This window comes from Astatotilapia calliptera, chromosome 23, assembly GCF_900246225.1.
Source record: "Astatotilapia calliptera chromosome 23, fAstCal1.2, whole genome shotgun sequence".
NCBI classification, from domain to species: Eukaryota; Metazoa; Chordata; class Actinopteri; order Cichliformes; family Cichlidae; genus Astatotilapia; species Astatotilapia calliptera.
In genome coordinates, this window is record NC_039323.1 from 12,190,706 (window position 1) to 12,212,106 (window position 21,401).

The following is a 21,401-nucleotide window of genomic DNA, read 5'->3' on the forward strand; positions in this document are numbered from 1 at the left end:
CTCGGCCGGCTGGATGGCGTGGTCCGGCACCGCTGGGTTCAGCCATGTCTCGGTGAAGCAGAGGAGATTGCAGTCCCGAATGTCTCTCTGGAACTTTATCCTGGCCCTGAGGTCGTCAAGCTTGTTCTCCAGTGACTGGACGTTGGCGAGCAGGATGCTAGGCAGAGGTGTGCGGTGTGCACGAGCTCTCAGCCTGTTCCTGACGCCGGCTCGCTTCCCTCTAGGCCGCCGCGGCTTCCCTTTGTTCTCCCTCGAGATCTCACTCGGCCAGCTCGGATCCGGAGTTAAAAACTTCGAATTGTGAGTACATTGTATACCAATAGATACAAGAGTGTCACTGTCATACCTAATGTACCCAATGGTGATGATTTTGCCGATTTAGAAACGCTGAAAACTAACTTAAAAAACAAAGACAAAGAAAAAGTGGTCGGAGCAGTCGTGACGGCAGCCGACCTCACCGGCGCCATCTTTTACTCATGCTGCTATAGGCTTAGGCTGCTGGAGCGCTTCCCATGATGCACTGAGCATATCATCTGCCATCACATCTTTTTACTCCCAGTGTTTTGTATATCTGTGTGTATCTTTTTATTTTTAACTGCTGTTATGTGTTTTGTCCCCATCCTCTCTTTCTCTCTTCTATTTTCCCACCACGTTCCCTCATCCTCTGTCCCACTTCCTTGATCTTAACAGCATCTTAATAATGCTAACACTGTCCCTAAATGAAGATGGCCGTCATCATACACTTGCTGTCATCCCCCCGAACTCGCCGCTGAGGCCACTCAGCCACCAAACACGCTCGGTTAATTACAGGTGCTGCTCAGGTCGCTGCGCCGCGACATTTGTTAAATGGGAATGACCCCACAGCTGCATGTTCTCTGTCCCCGTGGAGGGACAGGAGCAGGTCCAAACACAGCTCTCATTACACGCAGGTGAGAGTCAGATTCGACTACTGCAGCAGTCCCAGGCTGTTCATTTACATGGCTTTTAAAAATTGAGCCTCACTAAAGCTTCATTAACTTTACACGCTAAGATTTCATTTCAGTCTGATTATTGGCTGCTCGTTTGATCCCTCTAATGTGTCTGCAGTGTTGTGGGTTACATCTGTAATTTGTGAATAATTTCATGAGAATTTCTAGTTTTTTTTATTTGACTGAAACTGTTTATGTTGGTTAAATTCTAACATTTAAAGGATGCCTTGTGTTCACTTTCTTTGGTCTATGCCTTAAAGACAGCAGTGATGAAACGTTTTTACAGCATATTTCTTGTCTCAGACGCTGTGCTCCCAGCAGCTGTCAGCTGCTCAGACTCACCTTAAAGCTCTTCTTAATTGGAGAGCTCTTTAGGCGTGTCTGCGGCTTATTCCCGTACAGAAGACAGATCAGGTAAAAATCAGCACAGAGGAAATCAAAGGTGTCTTTACAGTGATGAGAAATAGAAATTCATGAAGTGGAGTTGTAATTATTTTCCGTTAGCTGAACCAGAGCTAGTTTAAAGTTTATGGCGGAAGTTGACTTTCATTAACTGAGCGTTAAAATGTGTCAAATGAAACTACACTGATGAGCTGCAACACTGAAACACTTGATGAGTGCCCAGCATCCCTGTGGATCGTGGCATTCATGTGATTTTGACATGCATGGCCAGGGTAATGTTGTTACAGACTCGCATAACTCTGCCTGATGGTAGTTCAGGATACTCCTGAAGAGGCCAGAACCTCAGGGGGAGCCTGTGGCCTGGGACATAGAGCAGGTTATCTACCAATTCAATCATCAGTGCTTTGATTTCCAGTTTGCATGACAAAAAGGCCTTGGGCAAAATATTGAACCCCAAATAGCCCCCCAATGCATTCATCAGTACCTGAGTATTTTGGTAAAAGAAGTGCTTAAAGGCGTAGCATAAAACAACCCCAGACAGCAGTCACTCACATACGGGACTTGTTTTTCTGCCCTTCTGGCTAATTTTAAATTCCTATTTTTTGTCTTTGTTCCTTCAGTCTTTCTCACTGTGTTTGTACTTCCCTCCTGTGTTCATTTTCCTGCTCTCATTAGTGTCTCCTGTGTGTTGTTATGCTCCTCTCCTTAGTGTTTTTTCAGTCTGTTAAATCGTTATCTCCCAAAGTGCCCTGTGTACACTTTACTCATTGTTCCTCCTGTTGTGTTTACCCCGTTTGGACTCATGCTATTTGCCTAATGAACTTTGGTCATCCTGCCTCTGCAGGGTCTCTTTGTTTCCCCACTGAAGTATGAATTAAAGGCTCTGGTTAAGGCTATATGAATGTAATAAATAAATTAGGCAGTGTATGGATTATACATGTAAGGTGGGTGCAGTCTGAGCAAAACAGAAGCTACGAATCCCAAAACTGAATATTGATATGTAACTTTTTATGTTTCTCTCTGCACCTCATTTCGCATTGCCCAGCTGTTCAGAATCACTTTCTATTTTTAACTTTATGATGATTTTTTCATTTTTATTATTGCCTTCAGAGTAAAGGCATTTTGGAGAACTAAAATTGGTGATAAAAACAGAAATTTAGCAGGTTATTAACATGTAAACATGCTGTTAAACTGCAATATTGTTTGTTTTTCCATCTTCTTATCAGCCTCTCTGAACATAAACCACCCTCTGTTGCTTTCTCTTTTGTGTCCTTCCATGGCACTTCCTTCTTCACTAATTCCCTTTAGTTGTGAAATTATTTCCCCTAAGGCCTCACCCAAGGCAATTACTGGTGCTCACCTGTTTAATCAAATTTTCTCCAAGTGGATGCACCCCCTTCCCTCATTCAGAAACACTGATTGTAAATATCAGCAGGCTGGTGCCAACTCCCATCCACCTGAATGCAATGTCATGAAATGACATTTTTGTGATAATGAACACTTCATCAGTCCCACACAGACGAACCAAATACTTTGGTCTTTGTTTCCAGCGGGTAGCACTTCATTGCGATGATCTGTTTATTAGATCCTACTGAGTACATGTGCCAAAACCCAAATATTCTCAATATTCTCAGACAGTTTTGTTCATCTAGTGCAGGGGTCCCCAATCCCAGTTCACGAGGGCCGGTGTCCCTGCAGGTTTTAGATGTGTCCTTGATCCATCACAGCTGATTTAAATGGATAAATTAACTTCTCAACATGTCTTGAAGTTCTCCAGAGGCCTGGTAATGAACTAATCATGTGATTTAGGTGTGATCTAAAACCTGCAGGGACACCGGCCCTCGTGGACTGGGATTGAGGACCCCTGATCTAGTGTCTCCTTACTGTGGATGTAGTTTTCACAGGACTCTGCAACGTGCTGAAAAACCAAGTGCATCCTTACTTTTTCCATAGGAATTAAGAGGGCAAGTAGCAGCCTTGTGCTGCTAATCAAATGCAGCTGATTGATCATCAGTAAGCGTGAGCACCTCCATAAAAGCAGACGTTGTGGTGGTTTGCTGGTCTGGGTCATTCAGGTGTGTGTTAACACCATGCCAAGCAACTGTTGCTGTCCACCAATCAGTGAACAGTTATAAGGCTCATTCTATCCAGGACAGCTGCCAGTTTTCCAAAAAATTGGACATCCCAATAAATTCACCAAAAAGCTCAGATTGTCCAGTGCTCAGAGTAACTGGAAAAAACCCAAGAGTTTAATTGCAGAGTCTACAGGCCCTGGTTGCCATTTAAAATGGTAAAGTCCACGACAGAGCAATTAGAAGAAGACTGAACACGTATGGCTTGGTTGGAAGAGTTGACAGGAGAAGGCCTCTTCTCTCTAAGACAAACATGGCAGCAAGGCTTAGGCTCTCAAAGCTACATCTAAACAAACAACACGACTTCTGGAACAATTTCAGATGAAGCCCAAGTGTAGATCTTTGTCCATAGTGCACAGCAACATGTTTGAAGTAAACCAAACACATGATATCAGGACAAACACAAACACTACAAACACTGACCAAGAAGTACTCTGTATACCAAAGTGTACTAAACTCATATCAAATATGAGGCCATTTTTCTGACAGCTAAAACTTGCCTAAACCGATTCATGAAACAGGAAAATGATCCCAAGCACTGCAGCAAAAAATTCTACAGAATGACTGAAAAAGAAACGAATCAAGGTGCTGGTCTAGTTAAAGTCCAGACCTCAGCCTGACTGAAATCCTGTGGTGGGACCTTAAAAACAAATCCATCAAACTTCATAAAAATTCATCCATTTGAGAGAAAGTCGAAGACCAGCTAGTTTCTTTTTTTTAATCATTAATGGCATCTATCTATCTATCTATCTATCTATCTATCTATCTATCTATCTATCTATCTATCTATCTATCTATCTATCTATCTATCTATCTATCTATCTATCTATCTATCTATCTATCTATCTATCTATCTAAAAACAGTGGTTGCATGTGTAACATGTGATAAAGGTTTTGTTTTTTACTGTGTGAGCAATCTGCTAATATAAATCTGTGAAAATCTGCTAGTCAGTGCTCAGAGTTTTTATGTATATGAACATGTTTTCCTGCTGTAAAGGGAGATGTCAGATGGTGTTTCTTGTTCTCTCTCAGGTTGGATCGCTATCTTGGGTGCGCTCTGGCTTTTGGTTCTGGCAGACATTCAGGATTTTGAGATCATCTTGCACCGAGTGGAGTGGGCCACGCTGCTGTTTTTTGCCGGCCTCTTCGTTTTGATGGAGGTATTTAACATACAGGCCAAGCTTCTGGCATTTAACGGAAAGCTTGTTTCTATTTTTTTCCAAGGAAATTTTGGACCACAAATTGAACATTGAAAACTAAGAACTGATGCCAAACAACAACTTTTAATTAGAGCCACTTGAAGCATCCAGATCAAAGATAAATGTAGGTTTAGCTGGGGTCTGCTCTGACGAGCAGCTTCACAGGACACTAAGGAAAAACAGAATCAATGCATAGATTCAATTGACAGTGCAGCTGGCAGTCAGCTCGCAATGTGCAAAGTAATTATCTGTATTTTCACCCATGAGCTTCAATGAAAGGATGCAAAGAAAAGTGTCCTGTCAGCACAGTGAGGGCTTTGTTGTTTCTCTCTTTGTGGGCAAAACTACAACACAGTGTAGAGTCAGTGAAGCAGTGCTCACCAGCACATGAATAATATTCAATCTCAGGAATGATAACAAGGATACATCTGTCTCTGTCTATTTAATAGCCACTAAATTGAAACCAAATTGCTTTTCTTCTTTCGGTTTAATCTCACCTTTAAGTGATTCTCTTCTGATTTTTTTTCCCTTATTAATCTTCTCCTCTTCCCTTTTCAGGCTTTAGCCCAGCTGCAGCTTATTGACTATATCGGAGAACAGACAGCACTGCTTATAAAAGTAAGTTTCCCCTTTGATTCTGAACCTTTACAGTCATCTCTCAGGTCTCTGTGCGACTGGCATCGCTGATAATTGGGCACAGGTGATGCGATATTGCATTCCATGCATATCGATCCTTTTGTTCTGCCTGGCTCGGAATTCAATTATTTTCTTTGCATCTGACTCCTGCAGGCAGCTGAAGGGGTCTGAAGTAATTTTCACCCATATTCTTGCCTCTGTGCGTCATGCAAGCGAGGTGTCTCTTAGCAGAGAATTGCACCAGTAATAGCTACGTCAGCTTGTGTTTAGACTGCGGGCCCCTGCGAGCCTAATAATGACACATGACAGGTAGTGTGCTATTTGTGGTTTGTGACCCACTCGGTGTCCCAGAACCATGGACAACATGCTGTGAGAGCTGCATGGCCTTTCTCTCTTCGTAGGGCTGCAGGACAGCTGAAATAAAGGAGGAGACTCTGTTTTCCTTACTGTCGCCATGAAGAGGGTTCAAATCACACCGCATGCGGTGAACCAGCCTCGCTGTGCGCCTACAGCACAGATAACACTCAAAGCCACCACCTGTGGTTGTGTCACACATTCAAACAGCTTCATCCTCTCAGCTTCTGCTCCCCGAGGAGGGGTTCGGTGTCAGAGATTGAACATAATTGTTGTGTTTGATTTAAATCAGCGAAGGCGGAGAGAGGGTGTGTGCGTGTGAGCGGCAATAAAAGTAGCAGTTATCTGTCACTCTTATCTCCCCTGTCAGGCGGTGCCAGAAGACCAGCGCTTGGCTATAGCCATTATCTTGGTGATGTGGGTCTCGGCTCTGGCTTCTTCTCTCATTGACAACATTCCCTTCACTGCCACCATGGTAAGAGCCCTGAGCCTGATATCACAGCTGCAGCATATCACACTCTTACACAAACAAGTCACATGCAGATTCTGTGACATGGAAGAGAGACGATTTATAATGTGTAGCTACAGCAATTAAATGCTGATACAGAAGTTAAAAGGTGTGTATCATTCGGGGAGGGGGGTTCTTATTAAAAAATACATAACAGGCAGAGATGCAACCAGGGATTAGGGCTGTATTATGTATTAATCAGATGTGGGAGGAAAAAAACAGGCTCAACATGTGTTAATCATTTCATAATTGGAGGTTTATTTCTGTAAAAACTGTCTGAACAGCTACTGCCTCACCACGTCTATTGTCAGCTGTCTTTTCCCCCCAAATTAATAGATTCAGCAGAGATCAATGTTTCAGAGGAGTGCCTCTGTGCTCAATTAAAATGACACTGAGAAAGGAGAAAGACGTTATCCCACTGACAGAATGAGATGCTGCCTGTGAGAATTAAACCATCACATTTTTTGACTAGTCAGTGTGTCCATGGGGTTTTTTGAAAATGTCCTTTTCTCTGATTGTTTTTTTTTTTTCGCCCATAGTTTCAGGTCCATGCAAGAATTGCTCTACCTGAAAAGAAGAGCACTTCAAAGCGCGTCACTTTTCAATTCAGTGCACCGCTGATAAGAAGAAAGATGTCCTGATTGGCACAATAGAGTGAGGCTGAGGAAAGATTTGTTTTCCCCCTTCAGTCCGCAGTGATTGAGATTAGGAAATTTATGTATGAATGAATCAATTTAGAAGCATTTTCAAAGCAACAGTTCTGCATTTACACTTATTTGCTTTCTGTGCCAGAGTTACAGGAAACTATTGATACTTCACTCATGTCTGTATATAAAAAAAAATTACCGATCTTGCAGTGAGAGCATCGAAACAAGAGGTACATCGGAAGAGGACAAACAAATATTCTCCTTAAAAACATCCAACTGTTTGTTCATAATCATTTCAAATGCATTTTTTTTTAAACTATTTTACCCATTCCTGCAAAAATACATTTAAAGTTTGCTTCCCTAACAAGGGGCAGACATGTAGATTGATATAAAGCAGCTGTCAAAACTGGTACATATTTCAAAATATGAACAATAATGAATAAGACCAGCAAATAAGATCCTATCAGGAAATACTAGAGGTATATGGAGGCCTTAACTCAACTCAGGCGTAGGTTTGTTTTCTCATACTTTTGTACACTCTCATATACATGTACTTTCACATTGGAGAAGTCGCCCCCTGCTGGGTATTAGAAAGAATTCAGAGAAATAATAATACTTTTCCAAAAGGAGAACAGTCAGGCTTTATTCATCATGGAGTCCATAAACATGTTATTGTATAGCACTTGCGTCATAACCACACACACACACACACACACACACACACACACACACACACACACACACACACACACACACACACTTTCATATCTTAGTGAGGACATCTAATTGACATAATGCTTTCCCTAGCCGCTTACCCTAAACATCAAGAATGAATGCCTAACCTTTAGCCTAAACATAACCTAATTGTAACCCTGACACTAAAACCACATTTTGAACCTCAAAAATGCCTCGTGGTGACTCTTGGTCCCCACAAGTATAGTGACATCCCAATTTTCTGTCCTCACAAAGGTGTCTAAACATGTACACACACACACACACACACACACACACACACACACACACACACACACACACACACACACACACACACATCCTTCTTGTAGTTAAAAAAAGCAAAAAAAACATTTCGCCATATTAAAAACAGAGTATGTAAAATTTCAAGAAAGAGCTGTTTTCATGATTTTAAATCTGTCTCTGCAGATTCCTGTTCTCATCAACCTGAGTCAGGATGCAGATGTGAACCTGCCAGTTAAACCGCTCATCTTTGCTTTGGCTATGGGAGCCTGTCTGGGTGGTAAGTATTGCTTCTTGGGCCTCATATGCTGTATTATAAAAATAGTGCATTGCATGTCAGTTTTGGGAAAAATACACAACAGCCTTCCAGACTCCCTCACAGACATCAGGGACTTTATAGTTTATCCCTGTTTGAAAGGTGTGGATCTTTATTGATGACGGCTGCCAGAAGAAGACAACATATGCTCCAGGTGACAGCCACACTTTGTACAGCTGTGTCGCTCCCCGGGGAGGTCAGGCTGCGCTCTTTGTGGGAGCAGCCTCAGGGCTCTCAGAGATCGCCTCAGTCAGGCTCATTCTGCGCCCCAGTGGCCAGCCCTTCATCCGACTGTGACTCTGCTCCGATGGGAAGGACACAAATGGAGAGAGAGAGCTGTCATAGTGTTTCAGTTTAATCAACTGCACTGTGACAGGTCTTTATCGACTGGCAGTGTGATGTTGCCCCTGCCAAGCTCCATCCTCACACTGACACCTTTTGAGATGTGGGCAGTATTGAACTGCAGGATGGGTACGCGTGCTGACTGTTAAAGCAATGCTTTATGAGATTAAGTCAGAAAAGTGATCAACAGTATTATAAGACTGTAAAGTACTCATGCTCATAATGATGAAATACTTTACGTTAACTTGTGTTTTGCTCAGCTCTATATTTTTATTATTGGGTTCTTCTAGAGCAGCATTGCACGAGTTGAACACGAGTCCTTACTCATCTTCTACTAAACGCTGATGCAGCCACTCGCTCCACTCTCTTCCTAAAACAAGCATCCTGTCTCTTTATGGTCTCTCTTCCTTAAAAGCACACGTTCCTGTTACTTCTATTGAGCTTCTGCAAACAGGCTGTGATGGTTCTGTGCAGTGTGTCTTCCTCTTGCAGCAGTAGAGGAAACCAACTGAGAAACATAATTTCCCATTCTGAAACAGTAGTTACAGTAGAGATTTGTTTCAAGTGTCAATACAAGACAAACATTTCAGAGATTGGTTATTTACACATCACTGAAATGTGCTTTTCTAACTCGTCTTCATTTCCCTTTACAGATAAAAAAAAATCATCATCTTCTAACATTAATCAGCTAAAGATCCACCTTCATAGTGGGCTCTGATTGCAGAAGCTGACTTTCTGGTCTTTAGCTGTTTTGTTTTTTTTCTGAGAAAAAGAAAACTAATACCCACGGCTCTACTTCTTCAGGAAATGCATAGTATTTCAAGTTTTCTTTTCTGGTCAACCTCCAAAAATGTTTTTAAGCAAACTGATGGAAGTATTTCTGAGTCAGACTGAGCAGGTGGGTGGGCGTGCTGTGATCAGAGCAGAGCTTCTTCTGTAACCGTACAAAGAGAGACCCTCCATTTAATGCCAATCAGATCCAAGAATAGAAAACAAAATGTTTTTGAAACAGGATGTGAAACAGTGCAGCGTTTCAGAGACACTGACCTGTTTATTTGCAACTTTAGCCATGTTTAATATGAGCGTCCAGCTTTGTAGCATTATCTGTTTGCTGGGAAGTAATAAAAAGCAGTTTAGGCAAGGCAAGGCAAGTTTATTTATATAGCACAATTCAACAACAAGGTGATTCAAAGTGCTTTACAGAGACATTAAAAAACAAAAACAATAAAAAGCACGATTTAAAATTGATTACAGAGAAAAAACACAAAACAAAAAAACAGTAGATAAAATCAGTAGTTAAAATATAAGTTTTGAATTTTAAGCTTAAAAGTGTGGATTTGGTGTTTTATTCAAATGCAGCTGAGAATTAAATAAACTGAGTGTTTCAGCTGATCTGAGGCTTTCTGGGAGTTTGTTCCAGATATATGGAGCATAAAAGCTGAATGCAGCTTCTCAGTGTCTGGTTCTGACTCTGGGAACTGATAAAAAAACGGATCCAGATGACCTGAGGGATCTGGAAGGTTCATACTGCGTCAGGAGGTCACTGATGTATTTTGGTCCTAAACCATTCAGAGCTTTATAGGCCAGCATCAGAACTTTAAAGTCTATCCTCTGACGGACAGGCAGCCAGTGTAAAGACCTCAGAGCTGGACTGATGTGGTCCACTTTTTTGGTCTTAGTGAGGACTCGAGCAGCAGAGTTCTCAATGAGCTGTAGTTGTCTGACTGATTTTTTTAGGTAGACCTGTAAAGATGCTGTTACAGTAATCAAGCCTACTAAAGATGAATGCATGGACTAGTCTTTCCAGGTCCTGTTGAGACATCAGATCTTTTATCCTTGAAATATTCTTGAGGTGATAGTAAGCTGACTTTGTTATTGTCTTAATGTGTTTTTCTAAGTTTAGGTCTGCATCCATCACTACACCCAAATTTCTCGCCTGGTTTGTGGTTTTTAGGTGTATAGATTGAAGGTGACCTGTAATCGTTTTTCTTTGGCTCCAAAGACTATTACTTCAGTTTTGTTTAGCTGGAGAAAATTATGGCACAACCAGTCATTAATTTCCTCAGTGCATTTACCAAGAGCCTGTACAGGGCCTGATATATATTTGTGTGTCATCTGCATAGCTATGATAGTTTATTTTGTTGTTCTTTATAATCTGTGCCAGTGGGGACATGTAAATGTTAAACAGATGGGGTCCCAAGATGGAACCTTGGGGGACTCCACATGTGATACTTGTCTGCTCAGATGTGAAGTTACCTATTGATACAAAGTATTTCCTGTTTTCTAAGTATGTTTTGAACCAGTTTAGTACAGTTCCTGAAAGACCTGGCCAGTTCTCCAGTCGTTTGAGTAATATGTTATGGTCAACTGTATCAAATGCTGCACTGAGATCCAGCAAAACTAAGACTGACATTTTTCCACTGTCTGTATTCAGACATATGTCATTAAACACTTTGGTCAGAGCGGTTTCAGTGCGGTGGCTCTGTCTAAAACCTGACTGGAAGGCATCATAGCAGTTATTCTGTTTTAAGAAGTAATTGAGCTGTTGAGAAACTGCTTTTTCAATGATCTTACTTAAAAATGGGAGATCGGCCTGTAGTTGCTCATTTGTGTCTTGTCAAGATTGTCCTTTTTCAGTATAGGTTTGATTACAGTTTTTAGTGGTTCTGGAAACACACCTGACATTAAAGAAAAGTTTTCTCTGACTTTTTTCTCTTTTCTGTTTAGGAAATGGCACATTGATAGGAGCATCAGCCAACGTTGTGTGTGCAGGCATCGCTGAGCAACATGGATATGGCTTTTCCTTCATGGAGTTCTTCAAGTAAGCAAAGGCGCCATTAACAGCACGAAGCAGTCCCATGCACAAAGAGGTCATAAACAGCAAGTTTGAAAAGTTCCTCTGTTCTTGGTTTGTGGTGCTGAAATACGATAGGCTATTCAGCCTGAGGGGCTACTTACACATTTATGTCCATCATATGTTTCATTAGAAATTGCCAACAGTGTGTATGAATAGCCTGAGAACATTTAGAGAAAACGTGTCGCACTGAGTATCATGTGACAGAACACGTTTAGTTTGTCTTTGTGCAGCAGGTGCAGCGTTCTGTGAGCAGACTCCAGGAAACAACACGACACGCACGGGTTTGTTATGTAGTGCAAGCAGTGATTTGAGTCTGTGTCCTCTTCAGTGACCCTGTAGAGAAATGTTTACTACAGTGAGTGTGGAGGAAGTCAACCTGCAGCAATATTCTCTCATGTTGACAGAAATAGAAGTCCCCCAGTCACGCTGAACCATGAAAGAGGCATAAACAGTGTAACATATGTGTGACTGATTGAACTGATACTGAGTGAAACCGTCCAACCGTGGAGCCTGATTTCAGAACTCTAGGGTGGTTACAAGAAAAAAAGTCGAATGAATGGCAGAAAATGTGGTTATATCGCAGGCTGGATGGTCAGCAGGCTTCCTATCAGGTTGCCACCTGCTCACTGATAATTTGCACCCTGGCGACACAGCAGTCAGACACGCTTTATGGTTTGCATGTTGGAGAAGCCGAAGGGGTCAGTTATGTTGAAAAAAAGCATGAATATGAGTCTGATTAGACTTGATATGCCATTGGGTTGGAACTGCATCGCTATTTTATTTAGGAACAGTGGAAATGTAATGCCCGTGAGGGTTGAAAAGAGACAAAGTCAGAGGATTTCTTTTGGGATTTGTGTAACAGATTTGAACAGAGACTTGATTTAACATTAAACTTGTGACACTTATGACTGAACGCGGTGTCTGTGGCTTACTGTAGATTATTGTCATCAAAGATCTGAAAGTGTTTTCACTGGATGGAGTGACAGTGCTTTCATCATATCAATCACAGACAACATTTATACTGATATTCTATCTATACTTACCACCTAACATTTTCTGAAGCGCCGCCGTGAAGGTGACATTTCAGTTTGTAGTCTAAAGAACATTGATGTTCCCATTCCCAGTCCTTCCATGTGAAAATCTGGAGACGAGGAGAGCAGGACCGAGCACCCCCAGACAGAACAGACTGGGCTTCATCATATAACAGCGATAAAATTCTGTGATATAAAAAGGAGGAGCTGAGGAAGAGATGGGTTGCTAAGAGGTTTGCAGATGCTGCAGTTGTTTAAGTTGTGTAATCCTGGCTTGATTTTAAGGAAAATGCTAAATTGATTGGAACTTATTAATGCCTTCTACTCAGTACTTTCTAGTATTCACACACACACATTCTCACACCATTAAATGCCCAAAGGATGTGGACCGGAGGAGTCAGGGATAGGTCCACAGGGACCAACCAAATGTTCTAGCTTTTAGTTCTCAGATGTTTCCTGTAGAGGCTAAGCCTACGCTTGAAGCCACTGAGGTGGTCGTTAACGGGGGTGACGCGATGTCACTGGTATGCATGAATTAAGTTCACAGTCCAATAACTCCAGCAGTATGTATCTTGTCCTTTTTGGTCTTTATTCTGTATCGACTTAGCATAACAGCGCAACGTCACAAACTGTTTGCCTTCTCAATGACACACCTGACGCCGATTACGTGCGTCTACCTTAAATACCTTTACATTACATAATCAAAACAGAAAAAGGTGACCTCTAGTGACCACATAAGGTATTAACCCAAGAATGGCTCCTACATTTCCCATTGTCTTCCTCTGTTTTAGTGTGTTCCCTGGTCTGATATTTTGTTAGAAGTTAGTTTCCATGTACCGGTCTCTTGTTTTACTGTGAAAGTTTTCTTCAATTCCCTGTGTGGTTTTGCTTCCCCTTGAGTGATTATCCTGTGTGTCTTCACCTCGTTGTAATTCTTTCGCCCATTTTCCCTCATTCCAATCAATAGACCAAGGGCCATAAATAGGCTTCCTCTTTGTACTGTTATGTTCCTGTGTGTGTGTGTGTGTGTGTGTGTGTGTGTGTGTGTGTGTGTGTGTGTGTGTGTGTGTGTGTGTGTGTGTTTTCTTCTGTGCTGTCCTGTTCACCTTTTGTTTAAATTCTCTGGCTCCTCGTATTTGCCTTGCTGTCTACACTGTCTATTTTCTCTTGTATTTGGACTTTTTGTTACCTTGTGGATTTTACTATCAGCTTTCTGTTGGAATCCTCCTGCGTTCAGCATTTTGGGTCCTTAAGTCTACACTGTGCACAGCATCACTCTGAAAGGCACACCCTAATCAGCTCAGCTGATCAGCCAGGATTGTGACTTTGTGGCCTAACTCAACTAACGCTATGCTCAATTTGTTGTTTTCAGTGAGTTGTAATTTATTCTAAAGACTTGCAGAAGTATTGTACTTCCCACATACCTAAGCTACAGGATATGTTACTATGTTACTACTACGTTTTAATATTGTAATCTGATCTGTAGCAGGTTGCTTCATTGATATTCCTATTTACAGCTAATGAGACTGTGGCTGAGAAGAAAAAGAACAACTTCAGGTGACCTTTGGCATTAAGAAAATTCCACCATTACTTTTTCAGCCTTCGTTACCTGCTCAGTTGGCTCTGACACGCCGCTAAAGCCAGTGAAGTAATTGGTGGAAAATGTGTCAGAGTTGGTTAAAGCTCGTTGACAAATTTCTTAGTGCACTAAAAAGACTCTGGGACGTCTGTCTGCAAAGGATTTCATTGAAATGGAGGGGAACAGTTGCAACCCGTCAGCTCTACTTCTCTCCCGCTCTAGCTGTGTTTACAGTTATTGGACAGGAGCATTGCTCTTGGCTGAAGCACTGTCTGTAATTGGATGTCTGTGGCAAGGGTCACTGCTGTTCAGAGAGACAGGCAAGGGGGAGCGAAGTCTGGGCAGCTGGGATTGACTAGTGCTGTATCAGGAGGATGAATTCAGGGGCCAGATGAGCCCACGGGGGCACAAATGCCTTTTTGATAAGCCATCACAAAGGAAAATGAGTAGCCTCGAATAGCTCAGCAGTTAGCATGGTCCCTGTTGCTTCCTTCGTGCCTCAAGGCCCTTATCATCCACCTCGCCACAAACCATTAACCTAAAGTGCATCACTAAAGTAACAGCTCTGTATGTTGGTCGGTTGAATAGAAACTGCCACGGGTGCTTGTAATGCACCCGTGGCATTACAAGCACTCTAGAATAGACCCACTGCAAAATGTACTTGTAAATGCCTATCAATGTAGCAAATTGCTACAGTTTTGAGACACAAAAACAAATGACATTAGACAATGTAAGGTACTTCAGAGTGTCTTGTTCTTTTGGACCACATGTTGCTCATGTACAGTCACCTGCAGGAAATCGATACAGAAAAGCTGCCTCTGCACTACAGAGGCAGGTGTTTTAGCTTTATTTCTAATAAACACTGCAATCACGCTCATACATATTTTTGGAGGTTTTTTTGTGTACCGCTTCACAGCTTAAACACTGCACCAGTGTGCTTTTTGTGCTCATTGAATAGAACAGGTCAACCATTATCACAGGGGAGCAGCGCTGCTCTCTCTGTCCTACAGCCTCCACAGTCAGAGAAGCGCGGCCCATTGGTTTATCTAAAGAGTCTTTGAGATTGCATCAGGACTTTCAAAGAGCTCCCATCATATGCAATTAAGTCATTGTGTGAGATCACAAGGTTTGATGGGGATTTTTAGACAAGGTGAACCCTGCTCCTCTCTGTGGTATATTGTGGTGTCTTTTTCATGTGCCCCGTGTCCCCTCATGATGTGCCTGTGATCGGGAAATAGGTATTGCTCTGTAGAAAGGGATTCACTCATGCAGAGGTGACCTCAGGCTGTCTGACAGCGATAACAGCCAGACAGGCTCATTTTTCCCACAAGCAATATGTGATTATAGTGTAGTTTAAATGAAAAGCATGTGGTATTAACAGAAACCGAGCAGTGTAGTCAAAGAACTGAATTCTCACATTACAAATCAATATAAACACCAAAGCTGAAATGGCCCTACATCTGTGCAGCTGAATGCTGCGTTACTGTCCAGTCTGGAGGTGCTTCAGAGCACTGACAGACCTGTTCTATTCCATGCCTTCTCTGTGGTTCATCAACATATGAGGATGCTGACCTCTGCACAAAATAGGTAGCATTAACCACTTTGCATCTTTTTGCACAATATTATTTCCAGTAGCTGTCGGGGTGCATATTGACAGCTACACTAAACGTTTTGTGTGTTTGGCTTGCTAATAAAACCTGTGAGAGCTTCCATTTTAATCAACAAATTCAACACAGATCATCGGCTGCTTTTGTCTTTGTTTAATCAGGACAGAATTTCATGCAGCAGATCTACCACGGCTTGATTGCAAACTGTCATGTGCAAAAACCTAAATTGATGAGAAAGGACTGGACTTAGGAAACTCTTTATTAATATATGGAAAATAAGGTGAAAGGCATTCTATGGAGCACTGAAAAGGAACTATTTTCTTTGGCTCTGGCTCTACTCTGGCAGCTGCAGCTGCAGTTCAACCCCAAGATTGAGAGCGCCACATGGTGATCTAAATCTTGGAAGGGACCACTGGTGAGCTGGGGGGCCAACAGGAAAACAGACTAATAGGTTATTGAAATATGTTGAGCCTGAAGTCAGAGTTTTCAGTGTCTTGAAGGTGGTGCTTTTCATCTGATTAGGTCACCACAGTAACTAGCAGTGTCTGGCGATGGTAGACAAGAAAAGAAAAAGACCGTTCCTTTCAGGTGCATGAAAATGAAGAACGTTTGGTTAGGAAACTAAGAATGTTACTACTGCAAAATGCTTACACCTTCTAGAGAAAAGACATTCACCATACTGAAAGTTTAGAGATGTGATACCAGTACTACAGAAGATGCTTTCTTCTGTAGATCTTTTACTTATTTACTTATTATCAGAAAAAAGAAAATTATAAATTCTAAACGTAATATATATTATCTAAAATCTTTTTAGTAAATCTTATATTATTTTCATCTTTTCTTCACAGTTCCCCCACTTTTGCTACTGATGCGTAAATAATGATAATCACTCAAAAATGACAATGACCATTATGACTCAGTTGAGAAACTTTGAAACTGTTTTTTTTGTTACACTTAAAATGCAGAATGTCTTAAAATCATGAAAGTGCTGAAGTGCCTATAAAGTCTTAATATTCTTCAGTCCAAGTACTTATTTGCCATTTCTGCAAGCATATTCACTGGAAACCTCATAATTTAGTTTGAGCAGCAGACATGGTACACTGACTGCAGTTTTCACACAGGCACTTACACATATAAACCCAGATCCTAGGAAGTAGAGACACTGTATAAAACAGGTAAAAACAGAACACAATGATTTACAAATCTCATAACCCCATATTGTATTTATAAGAGGACATATAAAACAAAGAAACAAAAAAAAAGCTTAAATTGACAAAATGTACCCTTTTAGGATAAAAACAAAACCCATCTCGGTAGAGAGAAATGCATCCAGACGCTTTTGAACAGAACAGGAAATAGATGGTAGCTGTCTCATTTCAATCAGTAGATGAACTGGCAAATATTTATATTGCATTGACTCACACGCGCACACACACACACACTCACACGCGCACACACACACACACACACACACACACACACACACACACACACACACACACACACACACACTAGATGTGTGGTGGAAATACCTACATGCTATCATAGAAGTAATGTAGGTTTTTTTGGCAGTATCATATAACATGAATCAACAGTGGTTCAGTAATGTGATCCTTGCAAGTGCTGCAAACATAGCTGAAGTGTGGATCAAGGGCTCGAGCTTGTTGTCTCTGGTTGCTATTGTGGCTCCTGTCCTTTAGCTATTGGTTGCAACTTTTTTTGTTTTGCCCTTCTTCAATCCTTCAGCACTGTGACGCCAAACTGTGATGATTAGTGTCGTTCCCCTGATGTTCAGGTCCCATCTGCAAACAGGACCTGCTGAGATGCTGGGGGACATCTGGTCACCTGATGTTCGTGTCGATCGAGATAGGCTTCGATCGACACTGACAGGAGGTGGAGAAGCATGCTCTGAGAGCTGGCTTGTTTAAGCACAGTTATGTTAGCGACTATTTGCTGTAGGCAGTGAAGGTGAAATGGTTCTAGGTGATTCTTTTGATCTCCCACACTCTCTTGTTTGTCTTTTTGCCTAGTAAATGATACTATAGGCTGCTGCTGGCGACGACAGAACCCAAACAGCTAAAATAATCAGTCATTTTGTTGGTTTTCTTGATGCTGATAGCCAGCCCAGACTCACTGCAGGCATGGGCAAACTGGTTGATGAGCTGCTGAAGGTCAGTGTCACCTCTCTGAGTTGCATCATCAGAGGAAGATAATTCTCTGATGAGAACTTTAAAAGCCTTGGCCTTCAGCAGACAACCATATATGACTACCGTAGTGACCCGTAAAGGCAGCTAAACATAAGAAAATGAAAAAGAAAACAAAGTTGTGGGCAGCTGCAGTGATCATCAGATACTCATTCTGAACCCAAATGGTCATCTCAGTTCCTTGAGATCCTCTAAGAAGAGGTCATGTCCAGGTTAACTGAAAATACACACAGCAAAGAGACAGGTAACCTTTTGTCTCACTGACAATCAGACTTGCACGGTTAACCTTGCCATTTCATATAAGCATCTGTGTGCTTTATACACATAAAACCACACGTAAGCCAAATATAATGTTTATCGTCATAATAATTGCATTTGAATGAACTGTCATCATTTTGTCTTTAATCCTAATATAAAGATTAACACAGATAATATAGCAGCTGTATGTTTATGTTTTTTTTCCAGGCTGATTTGGCCCAAACTTTTTCTCTTCAGGCTGTCAGAGTGAGAGCAACATCTGCTCTCAATGATATTTTAATGATATGTTCTCTTATTTTTTAGTCTTAATTAGTCCTTTTCTGCTTTGATGAAGACTGATGGCTGGCACGCTGAATATACATGCAGTTTTTGTCCTCCAAAGTGATCCGTGGCACAGAGTGAGGATGAACAGATCTCTGGCCCTCGGAGCTGCCATGTGTTCATATAGGACATGGTAGACATCCAAACACGAGCCATCTGCAGTTCAGGAGTCATCTAAGGACACATTTTAATTAAGGAGACTAATTCAGGGGTGAGAAGCAGAAACATACATGGCAGCAGTCACCACCAATGCTTCATCCAGGAGACTACATTTCAGTCATTACATTCAGAAGAAAGCTGGCCTTTAAAAATGTCACCATGTGAAGCCATTTCTGTTTCAATAAACAACTTTAGACTAATGAGATGTGTGCATGCAGCCGAGGACTTTTTAGATTGTTCCGTTGTACGCAATGTGCATGTCTCGGAGCATCTGCTAGCTTTAGCGTGCAGGAAGACAAGCCTTCACCTGCAGGCTGATGTGTCCTTGATCAAGACGCTGAATTTTTAACGGCTCTGAGCGGCTGTGCAGCTCTGACCTCCCTGTGCTGCAGGCTGAGTGAAGACAGAGTAAGTTGTGGAGCTCAGCAAAGTGTCACACATCAATAAGACTGGATTTTGCAATAATTTGGTTTTCTTTATATGAGGAGTTGGACTGTCTGTGGCTGCCAAAGGTCAAAATATGTCTCTCACAAAGAGAGGTGATAATAAAGAGAAGAAAAATCCCTGTAAGATAAAGGTCTTTTATTACTTTTTCAAACCTAGCTTTAGTGCCAGGATTTTTTTAATGCCATTTTTGGTAATATATTTTTTTAAAGGAGAAATTTGAGAGAATAAACCAGGATAAATATAAATGGAAGCTATGACTTCATGTGACATTACACGATGCTTTACACTTATTGAAGCAAATTGCTGTTTGCTTCAGTAAGAGTGAAAGGTATATAGTAGAAAATAATAAAAGTAGTAAACAACATTTCTTGACTTCTTTTTCTGTGTGCACTGGAGCTTACGTTCCTGCTAAACTAACAGCTTCCATTGAATCATGCAACAATAGCAAAATAATAGAAGACACACACTGATGGGAACAATGAATACATTTTAAGATGATGACAACAACTACAAAAACACTGCCAACCAGCTCCTTCTCCAAGGCAAGAGACAAATTACACAAGAGTTGGTGGACAGAGGGAGCATTTGGTGAGACTCCAAATAATTTTCCTTAAAATGGTCATATTGGTGGAGGTTGAGCTCTGTGACTTTTCTGAGTGGCTAACTATATTTATCTCAACAAAAGAAAACAAGTGAAGCATAGATCTAGTCCAGGACAATTCATACTATCCTGTTAATTCAAATGGCTAATCTAGGGCACATCTGCAAGCCACTTGACAACCCACCTGTCCCCCTGCTCCTCCTTTATTGCTGTTTCTGACTTTCTGTATATACCCTGATCAGAGACAGGCCCCCACATGCAGGTTACTGCAGCCCGTAAATCTTTTTATTCCAATAATCCTGACTGAAGTGCTGATCATTGCAACTAACTTGCTCTTCTCTTGTTTTGTACAGGCTGGGATTCCCCATGATGATAATGACATGCATGATCGGCATGTGCTACCTGCTGGCCACGCACATCGGACTGGGATGGAACATGTGAACTGTACCTGCTGCACAGAAATCCAAAGAAACTGTGTGACCACTCCTCCAAGAGTCTGAGTTCACTGTAACGTGATGTGTAACCTGACTGCTCAGTTTACCGGCATTATATGAAGCATTGCAGCCATATTTTTCAAAGCACGGAAAAGTGGTGTCTTTGAGTAAAGTGTAGACCATCAGGGACCAGATTTATCTGAGCTTTGACCAAAATGCAAGAAATTTCTGAAACAAAAATGTCACCAGTCCATTATGGTGTACATGGTGCTATGGCTTCACAGGGTAAAATAACTAGTGTAAGCATTTGAAGGTGTGCTCGCTGATGTCAGACTGTCCGTTCTTTTGGAAACAGACAAAAAAGAAACAAAAAAAGAAAAAAGTGGCCTGTTTAGAAAACCAATCACGAACATTACACCAGTGGTTTACCAAACTTCTGTTTATATTTACAACAAGATCCAGTGAAAGGGATTTTCTAATGGTTTGTGTCAAAGGCAGCATCAATTTAACTGCAAAGAACCGATGAGACAAGAAAGCAGTTGTAGACTGTGGTCGAAGCATTGTATACCACCTAGTGGATTGTGTACATGTAAACTCACTGATTTATTTCAGCAATCATATTCATCATGTAAATGCTCTCAATGCACTGAACAGCATCTTCTTACTTTATCTGTTTTTCTGTATGCGTTGTACAGCCCAACATCCTGAACAGCCAAAAGGAGAACGAAAAAATAAATCGAGGAATAAATTTGCGTGTAAGAATTTATATTTATTACAGATGCTCATCAGGGAAACACAGACTTTAGACACTATTGAAAAACTTTAGACTCGTCTATTCTGCAGCCAGAGGTCAAAAGACCTTCTAGGAATGGTGATGCTATTTTCCAGAGGATTGACTGTTGATCCCTAATCTGGAACCTAACCAGCTCCAAAAGGTACTATGGCGATATAGTCTGGTAAGTGAACCACCTACTTAGCAGAGTAAACCCTGAAGTTCCTTGGATAAGCCCAAAACCTGCACAAGCCAGTGTACTCCTAGTGTCGGTCCCAAGCCCAGATAAATGGGATCTGGGACAGAATCTTTGCCAAGTCAAACGTGCAGCTCATGAAGAATGTGATTCCCTAATCAATCGTTAGTTGATCAGGGTGCCACCGCAAACTGCTACTGTTTGCTGAACACAAAGAGGAGAGGGTGAAGATTCGTGGATGTAGTTAAGAGAACATGCAGATGATTGGTGTGACAGAGGAGGATGCTAGGGATAGGGTGAGATAGAAGCAGATGCTCAGATGTGCAGATGTGGCGACACCTGAAAAGAAGCAGCTGAATGAAGAAGAGGAAGGGTTTTGGTACAGTAGAAAACAAACTGCGTTTCTTGTTTCTGTGTGGGAAATGCTTTCTGGCTCTTCAGTTAGACTGACTCTCT

General features: G+C 41.5%; 1 protein-coding gene across 1 annotated transcript in view; it reads left to right on the forward strand.

Moving 5' to 3' along the window:
• The window catches only part of oca2 (oculocutaneous albinism II), a 63,641-nt gene extending 42,912 nt beyond the window's left edge, over positions 1–20,729 (forward strand). Inside the window, exons 19-24 of the mRNA XM_026159767.1 lie at positions 4,535–4,662; positions 5,260–5,319; positions 6,062–6,166; positions 8,008–8,101; positions 11,207–11,300; positions 19,897–20,729. Of these exons, the coding sequence (XP_026015552.1) occupies positions 4,535–4,662; positions 5,260–5,319; positions 6,062–6,166; positions 8,008–8,101; positions 11,207–11,300; positions 19,897–19,984 (569 nt within the window). The 3' untranslated portion in view covers positions 19,985–20,729. The remainder of the gene's footprint in view (positions 1–4,534; positions 4,663–5,259; positions 5,320–6,061; positions 6,167–8,007; positions 8,102–11,206; positions 11,301–19,896) is intronic.
• Positions 20,730–21,401: the final 672 nt, after the last annotated feature.